The 27009-nt window shown below is 37.7% G+C and overlaps 1 protein-coding gene across 1 annotated transcript; it reads right to left on the reverse strand.

Annotated features, from left to right (window-relative positions):
- Positions 1-5925: 5925 nt before the first annotated feature.
- Positions 5926-24253, reverse strand: LOC306836206 (carbohydrate sulfotransferase 15-like). Its single transcript, XM_079363190.1, has 8 exons — positions 24008-24253; positions 13950-14566; positions 12296-12635; positions 11453-11596; positions 10612-10768; positions 10055-10211; positions 8724-8871; positions 5926-8617 (listed from the first exon to the last, which is right to left on the reverse strand). Exons 2-8 carry the CDS (start codon positions 14418-14420, stop codon positions 8427-8429), a joined length of 1608 nt encoding a protein of 535 aa, XP_079219316.1. The 5' UTR covers positions 14421-14566; positions 24008-24253; the 3' UTR covers positions 5926-8426.
- Positions 24254-27009: the final 2756 nt, after the last annotated feature.

The following is a 27009-nucleotide window of genomic DNA, read 5'->3' on the forward strand; positions in this document are numbered from 1 at the left end:
TTGAGTTGCCAGTTAGATACATCATCATCATCAAGAACACCCCCTGAATCTGAATTGTGGCTCTGAAACTCAGAGTAATTCCAGTAGCCAGAATTCAAATCCAGCATGGCTGCTAGTGTATGCACATTAAAGTTTATGTGGTAGGCTACACAATAGTGTTTATTGGCAACTTAGTCTGATTTTAGTATAATTAAATGGATCACACCATCGTGAAAGTTCCTCTGGGCATGTTTTCATGTGACCTTCACACACCAACTATTATGTGTGTATTGTTTAAACAGATACTCCTGGAGGCACTCATCTTGCTTGTTCACCTTGTTGGCAACTCGCAACTGGAACGTGGTTACCTCGGTTGTGACAGCATTCCCAGCTTCGACCTCTGAGTTCCAAGGTAAGAGAAACTCACCCATATTCATGGTTCACTGATTAGCTTGAAACACTTTGATGGGCCCAGGATTTTTCATCTCAATATTGTGGAGATACAGTTTAAATTAAAATGTCCAATAATTTATCATAGAAAGGAAACAAGGAAAAATAGAGCAAGAATTATATTGAAACTGGAAGAGCATACAGTAATTACTAGCTATTAACAAAGACTGTAAATCTCATACAGAGAAAGCTTTGACTTGGAAAGGCCAAAATGATTAGGTTAAGAAAAACATAAAATAATACTGTCTTCACAAGATTTTATTTTGAGTAGGCCCTGCTAGATCTTTAAAGTCCTGCAGCTTTTCAACCCAAACTATTGAGGGAGATTTATCATAATGTTTTATTTCATTCAGACTGATGAATGTAATAAAGTCAGAATTCAAATAGCAGTAAAAGTACAAAATGGAACAATCTGAATTTAATAGTGACATAATAAAAACATAAATTACATAATACATTATTTTACACAAATTTCACACAAATGTGTCATTTTTAATATAATTCCACGTTCCAATACCCCCTTCATTGCGTTTGAAGTTTGATTCTATTATAATTTCAGACATTTTACATGAATGAGTCAGAAATGATAAAAGCAGATACTCTCCTTACACACTGCTATGGAGAAAAGGCTAACTGTGACTCAGGAGCGAGAGCGAGTCTTCCTCTGCTCTCACAAAAGAGAGTTTGATCCCTGTTGATCTCATGTCCATGAGAGTCCATGAGTGCAAAACAAACAACTCCATTAGCTGCTCACTGATACCAATGTCTAAGTGTTTGCAAAATGTGTTTAAAGTAAAAGAAGAGTCACATTTATTTGACCATTTACACACAGGTAAAGTGTGCTGTCCTGTACAACCAAGAACTACAAATACTACTAAGAATAATACATAACCTGAGTTGCCATGGTTACCCATAGTAACATGTAGGTGTACCAAAGGAGAGGTGTAAATTTGAAAAATCACTTTAGTGTTAGAAATCAGAGTGGGAAAAAAAACAAAAAACAAGCCAAATCATTAAAGAAGAAAATGTGAGAAGCCGCAATCTTTGAAATAAGAAATTATTTTAAGAAATACAGAAAGAAATGTTTTACTATATTCTGGACACATGTAGCTTAGTACATAGAGAAATTCATAGTCAAGTATAGGAGTGTCTTTTTTGTAAAACAGAAAGGCACAATTTTCATACACAAAAGGTTAGAATAATAAATGTTTGCTGGATGAAATAAAAAAACAGTGTTCCTGTCAATTGTGCGTTTAAATGAGGCAGCAGGCTGCATTTCCTCTTGTTGAAACTGAAGTCATGGCACAGTTGAATCATGGCTGATTGTGTTTGCTCATGCCCAGTTGTTTACTAGCATCCCATTATCTCCATCACACTTTAACTCTGCGTTTCCCTGCTGGATAAAGACAGACAGGCCACCTTTTGATGTTGCTAACTGTTGCTGCTGAGGTGAGGGAATGTGGAAAGAAATCCAAATAGATTAAGGCCTCTGCAAAAAAAAACAACAACAAAAAAAACCGTTGCTTTAACCGAGTGTTGGATTTTTGTGTTTTGTTCACAGTTAATCCAGTTGAAATCATAGTTGTTGACATGTTATCGATAACGCATGATTTTTAACTTTCAAACTTATGCCAATCTCTTAATATGAAGAACTGATGTAGGAATACATGTTTTGAATCAGGTAATTAACCACTGCTTCACACTCTGACAGCACCCTTTTGATATTTTCTCTTCTATAACATTAATGTTAGGTTTAAATGTAGCATCAGGTAAATTTTGTTTATCTCTTTGCAGACAGTCCTCTCCTTTCCTCTTCTTCTATGTGGACAAAGATGTTAAAGCATCAATTTCTTCACTCTGACATTTCAGATACATTATGCATTACTGTTTTCAAATTCAAGACGTGCGTTTTTTATGGTCTGGCTATTCTATCAAAGTCAAATATATAGGAGTTGACACTGGCTGGATGGCTTTAATGAGTATTCCCTGGAAGGCTGCTGTTCGTTGAGTCAAAGAAAAAAAATGACTGAGTGAGCCTCTGGAGTCAGTTTTTAATTAAGAATGAATCGACAAAGGCAAAAAAGTAAACATGCTGAACGAACATCATCATTTTATGTCTTACAGCTTTAAGTCCTATCTATATATTTTGGGAGGGGGGGGGGGGGGGGGTTTATGCTTTCATTTATGTAGAATAGTACCATAAACATTGTGTTTTATATTTCCCTTGAGAAGGAGCCATAACATAACTTTATATGACAGTGATGTATTTTAGCTCCTGCAAGACTTCACAAGAATGTTCATCATGTTACATCCAGCCCTGTCCAACAAAAATACAGCAGGATACAAGCAACTTATCACCACCCATATACTTGTATTGTTAGGCAGTGGTCTCTAGCAGCTGCATTTATTATAAACAGAACAAAAGAGGAAGTGAGTTGATAAAGTATGAGAGACTATGTCTGGTATGTTGTGGGTTCAAGTGAATGGACACTTATAGGGGCTTTTTCTCATCCATTTTTTGCACCCAACTGTGAACAGCTTTATTTTTTGTTAAAAGGTACATTTTGATGTAGTCTCTAATAATGGATTCCTTGACTGCAGGTAGAGCATCATTTTGCACTCATGCTTCATTTTTCAATGAGAAAGATGTTTTCTATTCTACAAGGAACATGTTATTCTGGGGGGGGGGAAAGAAAAAAGAACATTTTGGAAGTTATGGCAATTGAAGCAACCTGTCCATTAGTTGATGGACCTATCCATGACACATTTAGGTGTAGAATACGAACTTGAAAGAAACTTCACTACACATTTAAATTGAATAAATAACCCTTCCAAAAGCTCTTTTAAGAATGATGTACAACTTGTGTAAGCATTGGACCCATTCAAAAACTGTGTTTGTGGCATAAAAACAGTGAGGGTGATTCAGAATCAGGGCTTATTCTGTCTGGTTAGAGTACGGATAAACAGTCATATAATTGATTAATTGGGATGAACACTGAATCATACGTAATTCCAGATGTCTGCAATTTACTGCTCCCAGCTGATTTTGTTGTGAAATTGTAGATACTGGAACCGGGACATAAAGTGCTTGCTAAAATCTGACCTGATTGCACATCGTGAATTTGGTTATAAATGTCTTAATCACTTTCTATCTTTATCATGATCCACATTGTTATTGTTCCTTGGCTGAAACAAGACTTGTTTTTCTGGGTATTTTGTAAACACTAAGGGATGCTGCATTAAATATATAAAGTGGCGTAACCACATTTTCAGAGAATAGCAAACTTTGTAGCATGCAGCAGCAACACCTGACACAAAAAACAACATGACAATAGTTTGGATGGTTTTACATGGAGTTGTTTTTCACTCAGCATGTGTGGGTCCTGGGTTATCACTGGAGGTTTTCTACAGCAAACCAATTACAAAGCTTTTTTCAAAAAAAGAAAAAAAGTCTCTTCTCATTTCTATTACAGTTTGCTCTGTTGTACCCTCAAGGCTAGTCAGTTTTAATTAATCTTTGCTCTTATTTTGACCATGTGTCCTCGGTGTACTTCTGAGGAGAATCTTCAGAAATAATGTTAATTGGCATTAAATTAATATCAACACTGAAGCTCACTAAAGTAATACAAAACTTTCAAATCACTCCTCTGAACCTTATGAGCGCAACTGCTTGCTTCCAGTATTTACATTTATATTCAATCATTTTTCGCAATAATTAGGTTTACAAGGGAACTTGTTGTGAATTATTTACTATTACTATAATCATTTGTTTTTCAAGAAATATATCTTTGAGCCTCAAGTTGTTGCATAAAGACAATGTTTTACGTGACAGTCAGAGAAAGAATCAAGGTTTTCACTTTCCTTAAAATTTCTTTAAGGATTCTCCTTCTCCCTCTGCTTTCTATTATGCCAGTGTCTCTGTCAGCAGCTTTAAGCTTCTGGGGCCCTACAGTAAGTCCAGGGCAACAATTATGAATCATTGTGTTCTATATTGATTCACTAATCGATGAGCTTAAGATGCCCCCAAGCTTCAGTTTCATTTTTCCAACAATTTTACAAAGATTATCAGCCACAAGGAATGCTAAACAGAATCCAGAAATTTTCTGAGAAAATATAACCAATGATTTTAAGGGAAATTTCAAGGGAAATAGCTGGGAAGTACCCAATAGGGCACTTCCCAAATGTATACCCAAATGTATATTATATATGAAATTCATTATAATAATAATTTCATTATTTCCGGCAAAATCCCAAAAGTTCCCCCCATACTTTTGGGTAAGCGATATCCCTGAAACATCCCTGAAAAATTATACTAAAATTCCCCATAAGTGTTCTACTACCATGATTTTGAAAGAAGCATCCTCTCTGTTCTCGTATTCACCCACCCCCTCCACTCTGTGCTCCCTTAAAAGCCACGCCCCTCACTGTCATGCACTCACAGCATTGGTCCAGATTTCAGCTCATGCCTTGAGTGTCGCCTAGTGCATGCATGGGATAGAGGGGCTTGATTGGTTTATAAAATGTGGTCGAGTGCCAACATTGGTCGAGGTTGTTAAGTGTTTACAACTGCTACAGATTACAATTATTTTCCTTTTTTGCTTTCAGAGCACATGAATTATTAATTACTGTCCGGACATAAATACAATTTCAAGCCAAATCTTGTGTATCTGGAGAAAATTACCTACCCTGCCTTTAAGTATTGTAAATAACATATAATATAATCACCAATTCAAAATCTGTGCATGTTGTTTTGAAATAAATGCTTAATGTTAAATCGGAGATGACGATGATGAAGTTGATGAAGTTGATGATGGTGATTGCAAAGATTATGGTAATATTTCCCAGGTGTTTGTTAAAACTGTGAGACAGTGTGTGAACAGGAATGATGCTGCTCAAAGGGATGTGTGGGTGCTCAGTTCACTGATCAGTCAAGCTTCTTTTATCCATTCCCACACACATGCATATTCACAAACTCTTATTTGCACAGTCCTATGCCCTTGAATAATCAGAGGAATGTCAACCTGTAAAACCTGCACAGGATTACAGGATTACCCTCAATATCACATGAAAAGGGCAATCAGCTCATCCTGACTACCTTTCTATTACAGCCCGCTGTTCATGGATCTTTGTCAAGAGACCAACCACATTTTAAATGCATATAAAACAGCTAAAGATGTACATATCTGTCACAAGCCATCGATAATCTGCTGTCTCTGATTGTTTGTTGTCAATAATTGTCAGTGTGCTGTATATTTAATGGCGAAGGAAAAATGTTATCTGTTTGAACTGGATTAAAAAGAATCAGTAGCCATGAAATCGTGCCTGGGGAATAATGACATGAATAAAGACATTGGTTATATGTGAAAGTCACCATTATGTTTCAGTTTAAGCAAAACCTCTGATGATGCGTCCTACACTTATTGAAACAAAATGAAATGTATTTTCATTTTGTTACAAACTGATGGCAAAAAAGTCCAAGACTCAATGTAACGTAAATCAATTAAAGACAGTATTTTATTTTTATGGCAACAAAATTATTGAGAATCACAAAACAATAAACCTAAAAGTTTCTATTTCTCCGTAATTTTTTGTAACTTATTTGCAACCTTGTGACATTTTCAACCCGCTCTGTTGATATTTGAATCAACATGTTTTCTGCAGCACCTGGGGCCAGTACTCGGAAAAGATATAAAAGTCCCAGAATTCACTCCTTCTCTTCCCAGCCTGCAACGGCAACCTCCCTTTATCTTTATTAAGCTCTTCCTTTTTACACCCCTTCACACTTCACACATCCACACTTAATGTATTGATGCAACTAAGAAAATTGTTCTGCAAACGTGTTCTCGGTTTATTTGCCTTTGTTTTTAGAAACTACAATATTTTTCTGTTGTGAGGGTCCCAAAGGGAAAGTTTTAGTTTTTATATATTACAAATCTCAGTTTAATATGACTCATCATATTACATAAACATCATCACATCATGTTCGATTTTATATATATACACACACACAGACACACACACGCACACTTACATACGTTATGATGTTTTTCTTTCCAAACTTATCTAGATGGATTTTTAATTTCTCAGTTTGGTGAATTGAAAGTGCAAACAGTAGACATTATGTAAATCAAAGATATGAACTAACTAAGCACTGATTACTCAGAGGCTGGTTTGTAATTTATATTTGTGTTATCTTCCGTGTTAATACTCGAGACTGATGAGAGATACATATCACGATCATGATCACTGAGAAGAATTTGATTGCGGGGGTTAGAGACAGGTCAGCAGAGACTTCATCATCTGCTCTGTAACCTTTTCGAGCCATATGATGTCATCATGAGGATCTGGTTTTACAGTGCTTGTTATGATGAACCCTAAATACACTTGTTTATTTTTGCAATGACTTGGAATTTTTAAGATATGTCCCTATCAGCTTTTAATCACAGTCATATGATTCAGTAGAGGGATCTTGGTATCTATCTGTAAGCATATTTTATCTCTTTAATATCAAGTTTATCGCTCTGTGGCTCTGTGGAGTGGGAGGTTAGATGCTGAATTAGTTAGGATGGGTTCGAGTGCCCTCTGGTGGTTAATCTCTACACAAGCAGACAGTCATGCAAACTTGTCGGACTTGTCCAAAAACGTCTTTTGTATTTATTTATTTTTGTATTCAACTCTTAAACATCCAGTTTCTTCTTTAGTTTCCCCTCATGTACCTTTGACTCTGTTGTCATTCTTAGTCCACTGTAAAGCAAAATGATGAACTGAATATTCTTTATATTTCTAGAATCAATTAAAGCTATTAGTAAATATTTACTCAAGAGACCATTGTATGACTGCTTATCACTAAAAGGATATCCTATAAATCTACTAGTATATACATTAACTCTTGCCCCATAACCTTATAACTAAGCATGACATTTTGGACAACCATAGAACCTAGAACGCAGTACTTTTTTAATCCAACAATTATTTGGATAGCTTTTATTTTAAGGTGTTTTATTTTTTCTGCAATCATCTGACTTTACACTATGTTACTTAGAGACATGCTCCTCACACACATGGGCCCGAAAGACGAATGCGCACACAAAGGATCTGCGGACATGCATTAATAGAGAGATGTCAGTGTGGGGCTGCTACACCAAAGAGCTGTTGGGGGTTTGGTGCCTTGCTCAAGGACACATCTGCAGTACTCGGGAAGTGCCCTATTGTCTCTCCAGCCATAAGACCTACTTCCATATTTTGGTCTGCACCAGTTCACAATCCAAGTCCCAACAGAATGAGCTACTGCGGCTTTTGTGGACAAAGTAAGCATTTTTATAATTTAACAGCTGGCATTAATTTATGAAATATTTTCGCCTATTTAAAGTTGATCATATTGACGTTCATTTCTGAAAAGGCCAGTGGAGGAGTAGCAAAAAAAAAAAAGTCAGCAAAAGGTGAGGCAGCAAGTGCCAGGGAGGGCGTGGACAAACTTCAGAGAAGTCAAGAAAAGTGCAAGCAGAGTAATGCACAAGAAAACAACCCTGATGTTGATATACCGTCAATGCCTTCTGAGAGCTTGAGAGAGACTCCAGTTGGCTCTGTAAAACAACTAGTTAATGAAAGAAGGTTCAGCAGCTTCACTAAGCTTGTCAGAATCTTAAACGGGATGTTAGTCCTTGCAAACCCAGTTAATGTTGTAGTATATGACCACAAGAAGAGTCATGAAGCAAGTGAAAATGTACTTCTAAAGTTGTGTGGTCTAAAATACAGCAGCTCAGGAAACACTTTAGAAGCATCAGAAACATAAAATCAGTATATTTTAATGTCATCTCGGCTTCATCATTCTTTCACATCACTGTAAAAGCAAATAAATATCACAGTCAAACCCCAAAACGTTCTCAGAGCTTCATATAATTCCACAGTTAATATACATCAGTAAATAAGTTCTCCCACTGTAAACTCATTCTACAGTAGGAATTCTTGCTCTGGTTGTTCATCCACATTTAGTCAAATCAGGACCTACTCCAGAGAAAGGCCTTGTTTTCCAGCACACTGGCCAGTTTTTGGTTAAAAGGTTGGTGAAACTCCCTGAGGAGGTCTCTGGTTGCTGGACGCATCGGGCCCAGGTTTCTGTCGGCCGCCCGTCGGGTGTTAGACATGGGCCGTTTGGTCAGTTCTACTTCCAGCTGCTCTGACAGAGGACCTGCAAGTGGTGAGGTTGATTTTAGCTTTAAAACAGACAGCCGAAGAAAGAAATAAACACATTAGACACAACCAAACAGATATCAATGATTTTTTTAGATACATACCTAAACTGAGAAAATCAAAGACTTGCGTTATTGTCACTTTCAGGTTAGCTGCGTAGTCCTCAAGTCGAAGAACAAGAATCTGCTCCCTTTGGAAAACTGTTAGCCAGTCCAGTAAAAAGGTGACATACATCCCCAAGTTCAGCCTTACCTGCGGGGAGAAATCCATTGAAGTGAACATCACAAGTATGTTGTAGTTCATTGATAGTTTGTCTGAATTGTTTGAACTGAATTGTTACATCTCAATTCACACACAATTCCTCATAGTGAGCTGTTGAAAGAATCCGTTGTCAACGTTTATAGCAGGTGTTTTAAAAAAATCTAAAGAATATAGATTAGTTTTAAAGCATAATAATGGCAAGGTAATATTAACCAAAAAGTCGTACAAGAATTTTCTGTATGCACATCCGACAGGCCCACGTTGGTGCCCAGGGTGATACTTTGGGTCAATGCTCTCAGTGCCCTTCTAACTATGATGTGAAACAGATGCTAAAAACTTGCTTGTGCTCTCTTTCAGTGATGTAATGGCAGAGGTTCAGGAAGCTCAGAACATATATATATATATATATATATATATATATATATATATATATATATATATAAGCTCATTACCTGCATTTTATGTTTTAGCAAGTGCAGGGTCAAACTTTTTAAAAATATATAACTAATAAATTAAATAGCATTATAGCTTGGATTTAAAGCGCCTTTCAAGTGACCCTGTACACTTTTCATGACAAAATACTTAACATACACACAGAAGTCACAACCATAGTAAATGGATCAAAGAACTAAAGAGTGGTAGTGATGTTTGCTGGAGATAACTGTCAGCCATACCGTTTTAATTCAGATGCACTGACACTTCATGTCCTCTGGAGGGCAGCAATATCTAACGCCACCAGCTAATAATGCTCATCTATTAAACCTGTGTTCGAAACCTTCTTCACAAACTTCGACAGACTTTTGTCAAGTGAAAAGTTTCTTGACGTCTATAACAGAAGAGCAATGAAAACAGAAACAGTGTGATAGAGTTTTTTCTCTTTTTTGAGAAGAGTTCTGTTTCTGTTCCGGCTGCTCTTTACTTTTTACACTTGAGGCTTTGCTGTTGCACAATATCAGCACAAGTGTTGTTATATTCAACACTCTAAAACCAAATCAAAGCCATGCTGATATTAAAGTACAACAGGAAGCACAACTGCACTTCCTGCTCTCATGTGTTATTACTTTAACAACCCTTTAAAGGCAGGATGACGTTCTCAAAGAAAAATTGAGATATTATCACATTTACTCATTTGAACTTTTATTCCTTAAAATGTAAGACCACCCTGTCAGCTTACCGGCATTGTGTTGGACAGGCTGGTATTGTAGACACAGGCGCGAAGCGTCCTCTCAGAGAGACAGGACTGAAATAACTGTACAGAGTCGATGACCTTCTGATGGAAGTCTTCTGCTGACTTGTTGGCCATCTTAAAGTACAGGTAGTCAGAATAGAGCCTGAAAACAGACAGAAACAGTCAGTTAGGACTATTAAAAAGATATTTTGCTGGGTGGTATATCAAGTTTATAATGTACAACAAGTGTGTTCTGCTATCTATCCATCTATCTATCTATCTATCTATCTATCTATCTATCTATCTATCTATCTATCTATCTATCTATCTATCTATCTATCTATCTATCTATCTATCTATCTATCTATCTATCTGTCTGTCTGTCTGTCTGTCTGTCTGTCTGTCTGTCTGTCTGTCTGTCTGTCTGTCTGTCTGTCTGTCTGTCTGTCTGTCTGTCTGTCTGTCTGTCTGTCTGTCTGTCTGTCTGTCTATGTAGCTATCTAGCTACTTGTACTGTAAGGTAGTTGACCGAGTCAAATCCTGATTTTTATTTAATACTGTACCTCTCTACTGGATCTCTCAGCATGATGATGATTTTGGCACCAGGCTGAATTGTGTGGATGAAATCCTGAGCCAAGAACGGGGGCTCTGCCGCCTCCTTCTCTCTGTCAAGATAGCTCCACGCTTGGTTGTCCCACATGGTGGATGCACTGGCTTCACCTGTCAAGACATTTACAATCACAGCAACAAATATGGGTGACAATTAATGGAGGGAGTCAGGCAGACAGTTAAGCACAGTGCATTTGTTGAGCCACAATAAGATTCATTAACATTATACATAATGTTTCCCCCTGTTTGACTGCACGCAGCTGCAAAAACATATGTAGAAAATGAACGTTTACATTTTCCATGCTAAATTAAAACATATTTTGTCAGTTTAGTTTTGTCTCCATAAAAGCAGCAAAATAAGTTTCATCCTTCTGTTCAGACATTAAAGCAAACTTACAAGACAAGGATACATTTATTACATGGATTTTACATCAAAAACAGACTTTGTTTCGATCAACTTTGTTTATAACCTCAGAGATACACAGAGAACAATAAAAGATCAGATTTGATGCCACCCCGAGGCATTTGAGGTTCTTTGTTTACTTTTAAAAGCCGCTGCAGTTGTCCTGAGGTCAGAGCCACTTGACTAACAGAATAACAATATGGGATAAAAAAAAATGAGCTGGATTTTGAATCATAGTCAGGATTCAATTGTCCAGCTGTTCAGAGAGAACTTCACAAAACACTGCACATAAAAGCAGGTAGAGAGATTCTTCCATCTGACGCACAATGGACGCTAACAATACCAAATCCTTAACCCAGCCACATCACACAAACACTTTCACATGTGCTCACCTGTTATGAGCTGCAGTGCTCGGTGGTCTCCAGATGAATTTCCACTGACTACTTCTTGGAGTTTGTGGGCAGCCAAGTCAAATAGATCCAGGTAATCTTCCACCGGAAAACTTTCCTGGAAGCCATCTTTGAAACGTATATAACCTGCAGCCAGAGGAACACCCAAAGACAGCTCATTATTAAGTCTTCTATAGACTTCTGCACCATAACATTCACTTATTGGGTTCTATAAGCCTTGAATCTGGTTGAGCTGTTACAAAAAAATGATTTAGGGTTAGAGGCAAACATGCAGACAACAAACACATTATCAAGATTGTACAATACATCGATTTTCCTTTTGGACAACAATTACTGGTGCTGTTGATTAAAGCACTTCCTGAAACAGGGTGAGAATTAAGGAAGTTTTTGATTATCATGTACTTTTGTAATTCGCAGACTCGTTTCTCTCCAGATTTGGACATTCTCATATTAGATACAAAAAAAGTCTAGCAAGGAAAAAATTGACCTAGATACAAAGGAAATATGGACTCATCAAAATAGGACTTTACACTGTCTGGAGCGATCACATCCCCAAAACCCAAACGATCCCTGTTAACAGACTCTTGAATTCTTTAAATAAAATTGTCCACATTTTTTTTTAGCTTGAAGTAAAACTTTAAAAAAGTGTTAAGCAACACAGAGGCTGGTTAGTTTTCTTTTGTTCAGGTAATTAATAAACAAACAAACACTTTTCAAAATCATGTTCAGCCACCTGTTCATTTTCTTTGGATAGAGAAACTCATTTATATCTGTCAATGTGCAAGTTTCCCATTTATAAATACTATCCATCTCCTGGTGACTCACCAAAGCGTTTCCTGGTCCACCAGTGAGGTTCCTTCATGGTGTTGAACTTGACCTCTGGATGCAGCAGTAGCCTGTGGAATAAGTCGGTTGTGCCGCACTTTGGTTGGCCGATGATGTAAAAGAACGGCAGGCAACGTAGACGAAACAGTTTGCCGTCTCTGTGGTGTAAGTGCTTTTGAAAGTTTGCCCTAAGGTGGTCGCAGAGAGTTTTGAAGCTCTTTGAGCGCAGGCTAAAGAGATTCCTCCTGTATGGATCAGAGCTGAGTTCACCTGAAAACTCCTCGTACCAGCAAGGGCTCTTGATGTTGGGTAGGAAATGACGAGGAATAACAGAGAACAGCTGCAAAAAAAGAAACACAGAGAACATGATAGAGAAGGTGGACAGAATGACAGAAACACTGTAGAGGGAAGCAAAGGCCTCTGGTACATTGTGATTTGGATGATGATATTAAATTCCTTTATGTTGTTAGTTTGTGATCATGTGGTCATTTTGCATTGTGCACTGTGAATATACAGCATCTGGAGCTTGACAAGAGGCTGCGCTAACGGCTTAGCAACTGAAATGACGACTGCAGCTCAGAGAAAGAGTTGGATACTTATTTGAAAGACTGATGGTTAAATTCTTGGCTCCTGTTGGCCACATAAAGTGTGTCCCTAGGAATGCAGGACACTGAGCCCTGAGTTGCTCCAAAGGACATAGCTTCTGTGTATTCATCTGCATGAATTTTGAAATGAAATCTGACCCTTTTTCGCTAGAGCCTGACCGATTAATCGGCCAGCTGATAATATCCTCCTTGCAGCAGCGTAGGAATGTGTGAAAGGCTGAATGCCTTCTGGAACTCATCCCTCTAGTCTGGCAACAATTTGACCTCTGGGAGCAACTTCAAATTTCTTTGGGCTTCCGTAGTATCGATGAGTTGGCGATTAAAGACTTCCAACCAAGACTTCCTTTCCTCTGCTTTGCCTTTGATGTTTGCTTGTAACTTGCCTATAGATTTTGTAATGTTTTCAGAAAATGTAAATCCAGATGAGAATTAGTGTAACATGTAATGTACAGCTCTTTGATTGGTTTTCAAGACTACCAATGTTCAATATAAATGCATCCCTTTAACCATTCATTTTAACACACACCACTAATGGGTATTCACCTTACTGAGCCATTCATGATGCTGCTTCTGCAGTTAGAGGATTTAAAGTAAAACTGTCAGAACTATAACGTGTGTTACTCTTCCAAATTACATTGGATAATGTAAAGATGACAACATCAACACACACAAAAAATATTTAGTACATTATTAAATTGTAAGAGCAGTCAGTAGGCCCTGAACAACACTGCTTTTAACTGAACAGACTTAGAAACATGGTGTGGAACCATCACCTCTGCCTCTACAAACACCTGGTATTATGAGCTCCAGTTAACAAGCATTTACTGGAGCTGTGTCTGTAATATGTTTGTTATTTGCCAGCTTCTACAAAGCCCTTTCATCATAAAAAATACACAAGAACCACAATGGTCATTTACAAGCATGTTTTTGTCATTGCTGGGTCAAAACATTGCATAACTTCAAAATGAAAGTGGAACAAAAACAACTGATATATGTTCAATTGATGAACATGAAAAATCAGCCAGACTATTTAGTTTTTTCAGACTTACATGGGAGTCTGTTTCAATGACACCTTTTTTATCCGGCACCTTCCTGGGTGCGTATTCCAGTTTGGAGCGGATGATCTTCACCAGCAGTTTTATGTCCATCAAGCTGTTTTCAGAGGAACCGTCAGCGACTGCCGTGCATGTCGGAACAAACACAGGTTTAAGCTGATTGGGTGAGGGGGTCAAAAAAAGTCCTTTCTTGTCCCATGTCAGGGTGTAGGAAGCCATGATGAGGAACATCAGTGTCAGGCCCATCAGAAAGCTCACCACTTTGACTTTTGAAAAGCTCCGCAGGTTAGTCAGCAACACCAGAGGAGACCACTTTGTATTCAGATTTTCAAGCGGGTCAGTGTGCCGAAAGTCAAAAAAAGTTCTCACAGGTCTTTTCCCATCGTTCTCACCAATGAGCAAGGTGTGAATGTAATTATAGTCAGTTTGGGGAATGCTCATATTTTTGTAGTCTGATAGTGACATACTGGAGGCATGTAGAAAAGGAAACTATTTTTTTTTCAAAGCAGCACTCATAGGAGTGTGTGTGTCCTGATGTATCCATTCATCATAGTTTTTCAAACTGCAAGTCATCATTTGTCTTCACGCTGCCTTGTCTTCAGCAGGGCCTCCTGCAAATGAGAAACAGTTGTTAAAACGTGTTACATGAGGGGGTTTTTTGTCACAAAAAAAGAAGCTTTTCTCTCGTCTTTGAAGTATTTCAATCCCATGATTCCAAGGAAGGTGGTGCGAACACTTTTAATGTCAGGGTATTTCAGGAAGCTTTATTCCTCATCTGGGGCTTCACTATGTGAATTTGAACTTTACAACCCTCAATAGCACATTTAACCTAAAATGTTTGAGGTCAGCTGCAGAGTGTGTGTGGCCTGCTCAGTGGAGATCCTCACTTTATGATGAGGGTCTTAAAGCACATGCAAAGACCAGTTCTCCCAAGAGACTCTCAAGGTCAGAATAATAGTTACTCTGTAATTTAAAACTAAAAACACACCATTAACCCCCGTTTGAGAAAAGCCTGCTGAGAGCTCTGGTTTGTTAATCTGGAAATATCTTTTTCAAGTTCAAGTTTTCACTGAGAGAACTAAGTTAGGTATTGATACAGGTGGACCCTCAGCGTGGCGAGCAACTGCAAGCATTTTGTTTTCTTTTTCCGCCACATGTATAATAAGAGTCATTATTATTTCAGGTCCAGTGATCCAGTGTTTTGTAACTGTGAAATGTTCACTCTGACACTTACTCAGCCAGTTCTTTTTCGTTTGTTGCAGAGTGTTTGATTTGAAGTCCCACTGGAGCAGGAAATGATTTCCTGCACCCGTCTTTTAGGGAACTACATGAAGCACTCTCTTGTTTTACAGCGTTTAATGCACAACAGGGGCCTGTTAAAGAACAAGTATAAAACAAGAAGTGTCCCCAGATACTCCCACTTAGATCTTTAGAGGTGAAATTTACAAAGTATAATGATATCAATAAATTCCCCCTGATCTCAAATAAGTTAAGCTTTATTACTTGATTTTTTTCCATGAAAAAATTAAACCATTTCTTTAAAAGACAGAAAAAAAACAGATTTCGAAGACCATACAGCCACCTACAAAGATAATTGGCAGAATGCTATCATACAGCAGCTCCAAAGAAAACCTATCCCACTGTAGCTTTAACTGGGAGCACATTCTTGTTTTAATGGACAATGTTGTGAAGTAGAGAGGAGTCTATGGTTGATGGGGTTTTTTAAATATTGGATGAGTTGATGGAGAGCATCTCTAGGTTAGGATGGCCTATATAAACTCAAATTCATTCAAATATGGTACCTGTGCGTTTCAAAGGGGTGGAAAGTTTCTGTTAAATTTCTGGAAACTTTCCATGGGAAGTTAAGCTTGGGAATTTTGCAAATATTCCAAATCGGGAACTTTTCATCAGAATTATGGGAATTAATTGGAATTGTATGTTAATTCAGTAGGACTGTATTATATCCAAGCATATATATAAACATTTTTGTTTGTCCTAAGCAGACATCTATACAAAATAATACAATTAAGAAAACATTTCAACAGATTTACATCACATTTTCAAAATATATTACCCCATAACATCATCATCCTTGATGCAGTCCACAGCTAAAATGTGTGGTTTCAATAGTCTTGTGCTCTGGGCTGAGTTCGAGAATCATCTGTGCATTTGATGGTGGAGGGCACAGTGCATGTAGGGGGCGTGGCCTTAGTAACCCTGCATGAAGCAGTGTGTTCTGTGCATGTGATAGAGGAATAGCATAAATATTCAAGTGTACTTGCATGATTTTTTTTTTTTCATAAAGATTGTGCTAAAATAAATGTTCACCTACTATATTTAAGTTCCCTGTTAAGGGCCAATGTTCAATTTTGTAAATTCCCGTTTTTTGTTTATTCCCGTTTATTCCCATGGAAAGTTTCCAACTATCTGTGCAATAGGGCACAATGCACAAGAACAACACAATGCTAATCATTGTTGCCCAGTCAGATTGGAGGGGCCCTCTACATCAAGTTTAATTTTTATAAGGATTTCATCAGTTGAATTATATTACAGCTTTCCAAAGCCTAACAGACAATACAAACCTGACGATGTACAGTGAGGTCATCAGGGTTATCTTAAGCTAGCTTCAAAAATTAAAATTGTTGACCAAAAATTGAGCTTTTACAGAAAGTTTGAAGCACATATCTCTTAGATAAGGTGTCTAACCAAAATACTACATTACTGTTGAATTATGGGAATTCTGGAAAGTTTCTTTTAAGTTCAACACAAAGGACTTCAAGTCTGAGATATCTAAGCTTCTGCTGCTTCAGTTTTGCCTTCTGTGCTTTCATCCCATCTTTTGTAAGTGAAGGGCAATTGTTATTCTCCCTCAAGCTTCATGAATCTGTTGTTTTGTTTGTAGACTACACCTAATCTCTGCAGTAATGTTGTAACAGGTGTGTACATTTTGAGTTACTCAAAGTATTCATCAGTGTGGACATGCTGACTGTGTAAATATCAGGCTAGCTTCAGTAAGTCCACACAAAATAATTTAGAGACTTGAAAATGTATAAAGATGGGCCAAGAACGTGTTGTTTTATCCTTCTAGAGGAGGTACTGGACTTATATTATAAATAACTTTATAATTTTGTTTTTTAAATGAAATCCATCCACAGAACTTGAAGTTGATAGAAGTGTGGGTCAAATGGATTTTATTTTATGCTAGTAATCCTTCGGTTCACCTCTAAATGTCTTAAATGTCTATGTTTTATGTTCTATCACCCTTTTAATGATGTGAATGTTTGAGTCCCTTTCAAGCTCTGTTTTGGAAAGCATATCAATGAACACTACTGTTAACCAGTTTTATTTTATTCATGCCTCTGCATATCTATATTTTGACAAATCTCTGTAATTGCTATCCCCTCTGATCTCTGTAACTAGCGATTTTTTTCTCCCCTTTAAAGATTCATGTGTGGTTCGTGCAAAATTCAAAATGCGGTACAAAAAAAATTCAAAATGTGACAGAGTATAAAGAGGACAGTGAGAGTCAAGTGTGAAGTACAGAGTGGGGAAGTAAAGCAGCAAAGATGAGCAACAGCGCGTGAGGAAGAGCAGGAGAGACAGCCTTTAGACCTCTTTGGTGTAAAAATCAATCCGTGGCAGAAAGCAAACAGCAGGTGGGATCAACTGAGGTGAAAACACATCATCAAAATCCTGCTGACTCAAAATAAAAGGTAGAATCAATCTTAACATCAGATGCTTTTGTTGTCAAAAGAGCAAAAATGTCAGGGCTGACCTGTTATGAAAGCAAACAATTACTCTTGTTGTTGGACAAAGTGCAGGGTTGTTAACACCATGAATCTGTTTATTGGAAATCGGGTCGACTGAAGTTTGCTTTATGATGTCATATTCGCCCAAGAGAGCTTACACATTAAATAGAAGCTACATAATATATCTAATATAAGTTCTGTGCTTTACTTAAATACCAAAATGTCTTTTTTTTCAGGTCAGGGGATCATGGTGTTATTAATATGTATACAAAATATCATAAAACAGCTGTAATTTATAATACAGCTGTTGAGATACTTTAGTTTGGACCCACACTGACAAACTGGTAATACCATCAGTGCATCTAGCATGGCTTAAACCCCACAAAGTGATCCTCGTATGCACGCACATTTGTTTTTCTTTTCTGTAGTAAAATCAGAAGCAGCTGATAGTGGGGTGTAATGATGCTGATGTTGTTGAGACAGTTGTTCAGTCCATCAACACAGATCAATAACTGCATGCTGGATTTTTTTATAAATTGGTCTCCGGACAATACGTTCTGACCTTTGCATTAGTGTGCCATGATCAGGCCAACATTCCCCATTTGTAGAGAAAGCTAAAATGAAATGGCAGACAGCCATGGAATTCAGAGATCTCCCAGGATTTTCAACACATAGTATTCCTCTTTCCTCATCTGCAGGTCAAAACATCAACTTAAAATAATTTTCAGCCTGCCGTGAAATGTGTTGAATTGAACCAGGCAGTGTGAGTACAATCATTTGGTTTAAACAGATTTGGGTCAAGAATGCAAGAGCTCTTATTTCAGAATAAGGTCTCAACTCTCTCAAAAAACAACAACCAATAGGCTCTTAAATCTCAATCTGCTTTTGTTTACGTCAACTGTGAAATCCATGATTTTCTTTTAACCAAAAAACTCAAGATGAACATCAAACCCAGTCTCTCTGGTATTCCTCTACAGACTAAACCTCTGAGGTCAAGCTCAATGGATAAAATACAAGTTTAAGTAAGATGGATTTCAAACGTTATATCTTCAGGGAGTGAAAAGCTTTTCAAATAGAACTTGAAATTACGTTTTGTCCTTCATTCATTTAAAATCACAATTATATAAATGAATGAGATTTAAAATCAGAGAAGTAGTTTTTCTTCACTTTGCAAAGAATATGTCTTCACCTTCTTTCTCTAAAACCTAACCAAGCCTATTGTGAAATACATCATTTACTTATCTGCAGCAACATTGTGTTGCCCAGAATATTCAGATCAAATTTAGAATTATACAAATAATCACAGCAATCAAACTATTGGCCCGTGTGTTTAACCTTCCAGTACTTGATTCAGACAAAAGGCGAGAATATATTCAAACTTGATTGCATTTCAGTGTTCAAATTGGCATGTATTTATCTACCAGATTTGTTCACTGACATCCCTTTTAGGGTGTTCAAGAATTGATGGGTACACACCATCTTTCTGTCTAACACCCTCTAATTTTTCCCTCACTACTTATTTGTGAGATAATGATGCCAATCAGTCTCAACCAAATCTGTGCCTCGTGTGCTTGGATATCAACTAAACAGCAAATGAAAAATCTGCCTCCCTGCAAAGCTCTTCCACAAAGAGAATAATACATGCTGTTGCACAGCTCTGTTCAGTGTCAACATTATCAAATATTAGCATAAAATAGCTTTGAAGAACACCTTGAAATTAGTCAGTTCAGTTCTAAGAGCCAGTACTCTGGCACTCACACACATATTGCTGCCTTTCCTGTAACATTTTTAATCATGTCTTAATGTTTAGATCTGTGTAAACACATCCTGACATTGTACAGTGCACTTTGTGACTGGGACTTGGCTTAATCCCAGTGCTGAGAAATGTGAAGCACAAAACAAACCAATGCCACAAAAGGAAATAGGCCAGCCTCCCTGTTGATGGGAGAGTCAAGCAAAGACAGATGGGATACCAAACTGAAGAAATAATGACACTTTCTCTACCTAAATGAAAAAACTGACCAATTTGAAGGAAAACAGAAAACAACAAATGAGCGATACTAGGAGAAAATAAGTCAGATAAATCCCAGGCAGGAAATCCAACAGCTCCCAGAGAGCACAAATGTCTCAGGAAGGGGACTTCATCGCTCTCTTCATCACAAATTAATCCCCCCTTTCCTTTTTACTTTCCACTAAGAGCAGAGATGAGCTGGTAGATTTGATGTCACTGAAGAACGATGTTCACCTTCACAGGAATTTGAATCCTTAATCTGCTAAACAAACAGCCTGCTGAAGAAATAGCACAGTCTAAACAAAGCAAGCGCCAAACTTGTTTAACAGTGTCTGACTTGATCAGACCACAGTCCATCTTGACATCTGGAGTGCAGATGTGAACCTCAGCTAAAGTGTTTGCCCATGCATGTAAGTGTATATATTTGCATGCATTTTTTTTTCTCATAGCAGCAGACTGTTTGGTTAAGCAGCTCATTCAAACCAAAAATGTGACATTAATAACAAGCAGAGAACACCTGAAACATCTGTCCTACTGTTGATTGAGTTTTGAGGAGGAAGGAGTGGGGAGTCCCGAAGACAAACGGTAGATCTAAGGTCAACTTTTACGTAGATGGTCGGTGCAGCCTTTGTCACTTGGAAGCTTATTTATTGTAACATTCTGCCCTTATTTTCAGACCTACACCATTGTTTTTTCCAGCGTGCTTAATTAGAAAGACTGATTGGATCAGGAGGTTTGAAAGTCAGACAATCATCCAGGAGTGCTTTGGGCTGATCATTGAACAACTCTTTTTTAACCTCAATTAAAGTATTTATCTATTTGGTTGTGAGTTCACCCTTGGTTATGAAAGCAAGAGTATATACTAAGTCAGCTTGAACAAGACATCAGTCTGAAAAAAAATTAGTTATCTTTAGTTTATTTTACTTATGTACAATAATTCATGTGTTTCTGGTTTATACGGTATATAACGTATTGCCATGACCCAGCAGATATGATTTATAAGCAAACACTTAACCTTTGTTCGCATGTTTAACTACCACTGACTTTATTTTGTTCTGATGCAATAGCTGAAACTGAAGAATCAGCTTCAGTAATAATCTTGGTTGTTTATCAATATTCCAACATGACGTCCCAAAGTCAGTAATTTTTAATACACTGCCCTATATGAGATTTAACGCTGCAATTGGCATAATCACATCATTTCAAAATGAGTCTGAATTTGAGAGAGGCCTTGATCTATCTACCAGTAAAAGATAAGATAACAGATTTGTTTCAAGACTGCAAGGATCAAGTCCAAAATACTCAACAAGAAAGAATCACAGTGAAACTAGCACTTAACAGCCCAGCAGTGTCTGCCTCGTCAAGGTCTTTAACTTTCATTTTCTTCTATGATTAACTAATGTACAAAAAACGATTTCTACTCCTACCTGAAACTTGTATCTTCTTTTATTGGAACCAGGAGTGCTTTGGGCTGCCAATTACATCAATGGAAAACGCTTTAAGACAGATCCTGTCAGTACTGCTCAATTTCCGCAGCTTTTGATTTTGTGTGTGACTAGACCAGTATAGTAAATCCTATTTGCGAATACAACACTCAACGTGTAGCAGCTTGAACGAGCCCAAAGCTTCTCACACATTTAATGTGCGTTTCAAAGGTTGGGAGTGGTGAAACTTGACTTGTACCTGTGAAATCAATCATTCCAGATCCAACCTGAAATTGTTCTTGATATATTATCCGGCAAGTTAATATTCATTTAACTTGATAATCACTGATGAATTCTGCCTTTCACTTCGGGTACTGTTCAGATTGTAATGCTTTATTCATTCAGGGAAAATATTTGTCTTGGCTGGTGTCCAAGGCTGGATCAGATTCAAGGCTACAGCATGTAAGCAGCTTAATAAGCCATTTCTGGTCTGTTGTATTTCATGAACTTTTGCTATTGATTTTAGTAATAGTTGGTGGGTTTAAAATGAAATACATAATGGGTTATGTATTTTTATATTGTATGGCTATAGATTAAAACTTTGAACATCATACAGTCCATGTTATTTTTAAGTCCTAAAGAACAAGTAACATGCCTTAAAGTCTGGTAGAAAGTTGTCAGTCATCACTTGATGCGCTCCCAGTCAAACTGTGAACTGTGTCCGATGTGCAATATGACCAGGTACATTGAAATGGATCCATTTATTAATTATTTCATGCTGAGAGAAAGTTTCTGTAGTTGTATAAATGTAAATTCAACCACATCTTTAAAGCGAAAGCTTTCTGGCACAACTGTAAAAAGGGGATGTTAAAACAACACGTCACTGAAAAAGGAAAGAAAAACAAAGCAAGAAAAGTTCCAGTGAATCACATCATTTATCTTGAAAATTACTCAACAGCACGACAGCTCAAGCACAAACAACCAGGGAGTGACAGATGCAGATCAGAGTTCGACTACATTGAATCATAGTCACCCCCCCCCCCCCCCCCCCCCCAACGGATTTCATGTTGAAATAATACAAAGCCAATCGTGCATTTCTGAGAATTGTTGTCATCTCGAGCTAAAAACTACCAGTGCTTGAAATAGAAAGTGGGAGCTGTTGCCAGAGCACTTAAGGATCATGCAATCCTCCCACATTCCTAATGTTATCTGTTACAGAGTCGTTTTATTCCATTTGTGTTGGACCCCCTGAGTCCAGCCTAAACAATCTGATGCAGTGCAGCTCTCTCCCTCCCCTCTCATACTTGTAGCATTACCTAAGACTTCCAACATCAGTCCTTGCCAAAAGAGACATAGCGCTGACATTTTGGAGGCTGCACACATTTGTTCCACAAACTCCAGGGGCAACCTAAAACCTTCCTGTGCAGTTGACCTGACAGACAGCGGGACTGGGAGCAGCAACCAGTGAGGTTTAGTTTGGGTATGTGCAGGATTATGGGGCGTAAAGAGGTGCTTCAACCAACCTTATCCCCTCGTCTCTCACACTCAACTTCCACTCTTTCTGCCTAATTATTAAGAAAATACAACTGCAGTGATTTAGAACTGCTCTGTCCACTGAGGCGGGTTTGTCCAAAGGTCAGCTGCCTAACTGTCAGGACCTCCGCCCTGCACTCTGAGCAGAGTAGCAGCCCCTTCAATACACCAGAATGGAGAAAATGTCAAGCAAGAAACTGTTGCAGCAAGAGTCCTCTCATACTGGAGGTAGTTTAGATATTTCTCTTTATTATATTCATTTTAATAGAGATATTTTTCTAATCTGATGCCAATTCTGATACTTATAGACTTGTGTCAGATACAACATGACAGCCTAATAGCTTATTATTTGAAATGAACAACTGATGTCATGAAGTGCATCCAGTTAAAAAAAAAAACAGCTGTTTTTACAGCAGAAATGAATACGTTTAGGTGACAGCCTTGTTTGAAAAACAAAACATTAGTGAATTTTTTGACAAAATCAGTTTTGATTTTCTGAAGGATAAGCGTTATTCAGAAAAAGATTCCTAACTGACCTGATTGTCAGGCAGGCAGGCTGTAGTGGTTTGTCAAGAGGGCTTAAAATCTGCTTTAGCTCCACTTAGCCTGGCATTAAATTGCCTGAAAGTTAGATTAAGAAAGCATTTCTTGCATGCATGTTGACCGCCATCAATGGTTCTCCATAGAACCCTGAAGTAACAGATGGTTGATGTCACTCTGACTTCTTCCATTATTATTGATAGTCACTGTTTGTATTTTATGTTATCATAGCGCTTCATTGAGTGGAGTAGCCTACTCGCCAATAGTGCCTTTTAAGGATGTTTTTTACTCATGTCAGAAAAATTCTGACACATCAGACACATTTCACCTATTACAATGAATAAAGCCAATAATGAATCTGAGTCATTTTATAGCGTGAGGGTAACCATTGAAGCTTAATGAAAGGAATGAATCAGGAGAGAGCTGACAAACAACTTGATGTAGGCAGAATACTCCAGTTTGTTATGTTACAGTAAATATAGACACATAATTACAAGGCAAGTGAACAGCATGGGGAGCATGTTTACGCATTGTTTTAAAGTAGCTTTTATCTCCAGTTCCATATTTAAGATACATTTCGTCTCCTACTGATGTTACTTCCGTCTATTCTAAACACATCTATCGCACTGTAAACTACTCGACTCTAAAGAAATCATCAAAACGTTTCCTTTGACGTTGATGATGAACTTTTGGAACACGTAAAGTGGGAGGCTGCACGAAACATGGGCCTGTCTTAAATGAAGAGAACAATCTTAATCAAAAAATCTGATCATCTTGTTGAACAAAGATACTCACACTGGAGTTGGGTCGGTTTAATCCACGCGCCTCTCGTGAAACCGCTCACGAGCCATGACGTCCACCAGTAATCGAGCTGACGAATTAAACGAGTTGACAGGTGTCTGTGGGGGTTCTTTTGGTGAAATAAACGCGTGTGTATTCACAGCATCTTCCGTGCTCATGTTGACACACACCGGCTCGGCTTTGTCGAGAAAATAAGCGACTTTCCAGAGTCTCCATCTGACTGAGCTCCCCCGCGCGCAACAGCGAGTGCAGAGGAGGGAGAGGAGAAGAGAGGAGGGGAGAGGAGAGGAGAGGAGGGGAGGGAGGGAGGGAGGGAGGGGAACTGCGCGTAGGAAGCGGCAGAAGAACCAATCATATCTACATTCAATCCGCATTTTTTCTTCATCGATTACTTTTTACGTTGTATTGTGATGAATGAATTTCATATAAATTAAGAGAAGGGGCTCAAATCTGTAAAATGAGCCCTATTAACAAAGCTATCATTGCATGCACTGATTTATTGTTATAGGCCATAAACTCAATACATTGTTTTCGTTTGGGCCTGGTTTGAATAAATAGAACTCATTTTATGATCACATTTTATATCCAAGTGGGCCTAATGACGTTTCCAGTGACGTAACGGTAATAATCCGGATGTTTAATTAGTTGTTGTTTCAAGTAGGCTTTTGATGAATGTTTTGGGACAACAGTCTTACTACAGTCTCTAGTGTCAGGTTACTACAACATGTGGAATCTATCCTTTCTAATATAATAGATTTGGGCATATCAGTGAATTATTGATTCTTGTGCGTTTGTTGAGAAAATTGACATGAAAAGTAGTCCGTCTACATACTGTATGATTATTCCTGTTATGAGGATGTTGGGGGTAGGCTACTGGAGCCACCGTTTTGCCAGTTGTCACTGTTGTTACTTTAATTGTGCACGTGTTTTGTTCAGTATTAATGCATTGCTGTATGTGTGCCTGCTTTGTATGTTCTTTAAAGAACATGTTAAAAAACCCAACATACAGTAATTGAACTATCTGCTACAAACAATTCCCAATCCTCTTTTTGAGCACCTCGTTGCCCCTGAAGCTTTCTGCTTTTTAAAATTGTAAAGCCCTTTCAGCTGCATTTTATGTAAGAATGTGCTTTGAAGGATATTAATAGCGTCAAAATGTTGTTCACAATGCCCCACTGTACTCATGGAACCAGTAGCATACAATAAGTTCCTTCAAATAATGTTTTATTTACTTTGGCTAAAGTACAATACGTTCATTTCTATGAACAAACCAAACTTTGTGAATGCAGTGCAGCACATCCAGCCTTGAAATAATCCAGACTTCATTATTTAATCTGTGTGTGGATGTTCAGCCTTTGTCCAGCTGTAAAAAGAGATGAAAAGGTATTGAAGCAAAGCAAGGCCTTGAGCCAAATGGTGAATAGGTGTCTTTGAAGCTAACTCTCTGTATTCCTTATAATACTTTAATCTGTAAAGACATTGTATGGTAGCGGACAAACAATTATGTGTAATCAAGGTTATGCAACGTTTACAGTTAAATAGCTGTGCCCGCATGTGTCAGTTGAATATCACTAGCTTGTGATTGAGCTTGTATCGTTGTTTTAAACTAATGAAGAATGCTTTCTTCATTAGTTGCTGTGAATCATTCTATGAGTAAGAGTCAGCAGGGATGTTTCACAACCTCATGCTAAGAGTAATGTTAACAAACACACTCTGCTGAACAAAGACTGAAGTGTTGGTCCACAACAATATAGCAGAGAAGTCATTCTTTATTTACTGAATAAAGACATCTACTTCTTTCAGTTTAAGTAATTATGAACGTCGGTTGGCTTGTCATGCAATTAAAAGTTCGGTGGTGCTCAGAGTAACCTTGAAGTTATCAGGTTATTTTTGACCTTCTGTTATCAGTTAAAATGTGTCAGCAGCAAGCTAACCAACTATATTGTGTACACTGGTTGGTGTCCTTCTGGGATCCCCTCATTGTGCATAAACATAGTATGCATGTCTCATATGATATTATCATTTTAAACCCTTTTTGTAAAAAAGACCAATAAAAACATTGTCAGGTTTATGTTTCCTCTACAGTTGATGTATGTGACTCCCTTCAGGTTCACAATGTCAAGTGTTTTATAAAAAGTTTTTTTTAGATACCAGAAGTGTGTTCACTCTTTTAAACTGCATTGAAAAAGCTCTGTCCATTTTAAACATGATATGACTTTGTGGAAATTGTTATTAAAATCAAACAAAACAAGATAACACCAAAAACACATGTCCAAAAACTCACCGTTGATCATCAGTAACAGCCCAAATTGGCATGGATGGGTTCAACATCATGAATCATAATGTAATAATGTACTTAGAGCATATAATAAAGAATTCTTTATAAACCCTGTCCCTGATGCACTTCATCCTCCTTACAGGAAGGAATTTGTTGTCGAGCGCTAACTCCCTTGACGTTCGTCATGACATCTGTTTTTTTGCAGGAAGTAAACACACAAAGAATAAGAGAAATAAAATGAAATGTTGAGTGCTGCCATGATGCTCATCTTTGGAGCTCCCAGCAGTAGCAACTTTTACAACATGAGATGGTTCATTTCTGACAAGTGAACGAAGCATCCTGAGGAAACTGACGCTGCTCTGTAAAGATAAAGTCTCATCTGAATAAACTGCCTTTCCCTTCTGAAAATTTCCATATGCATGAGACTCTGAGTCTAATTGCGGATAATTCCTGTTAAATTGTTTGTGATTTATTCACATCGCTCCAAGAAGTTCGAGCTGTATGTATGAAGAGAGTCAAACAGAATGATTTCCCAATAGAGTCACCTGAATCAGTTCTCATCAGTTCAAATATAACCGATGTGGTGTATGTTAATCGATTCACTCACGTTCATAAAACTAACTTTTAAAAACTTTAGGTCATTTTCTAGGGGTAGCAATGCCAGTATGCCACACCTTCTTTATATACCAACCAAATATCTGCATAAGTAATGATATCC

Source organism: Symphodus melops (genome assembly GCF_947650265.1).
Source record: "Symphodus melops genome assembly, chromosome: 15".
NCBI classification, from domain to species: Eukaryota; Metazoa; Chordata; class Actinopteri; order Labriformes; family Labridae; genus Symphodus; species Symphodus melops.

What these genes read in the sequence shown, in the direction of transcription:
- LOC306836206 (XM_079363190.1), bottom strand. Translation starts at nt 14,420, where the DNA reads ATGTCACTATCAGACTACAAAAATATGAGCATTCCCCAAACTGACTAT. An exon ending in CTGAGAGATCCAGTAGAGAG is followed by an intron (nt 10,212 to 10,611) that starts GTACAGTATTAA and finishes GTCTGTTTTCAG; the next exon opens with GCTCTATTCTGACTACCTGT. An exon ending in GCCTGTCCAACACAATGCCG is followed by an intron (nt 8,872 to 10,054) that starts GTAAGCTGACAG and finishes TTCTCCCCGCAG; the next exon opens with GTAAGGCTGAACTTGGGGAT.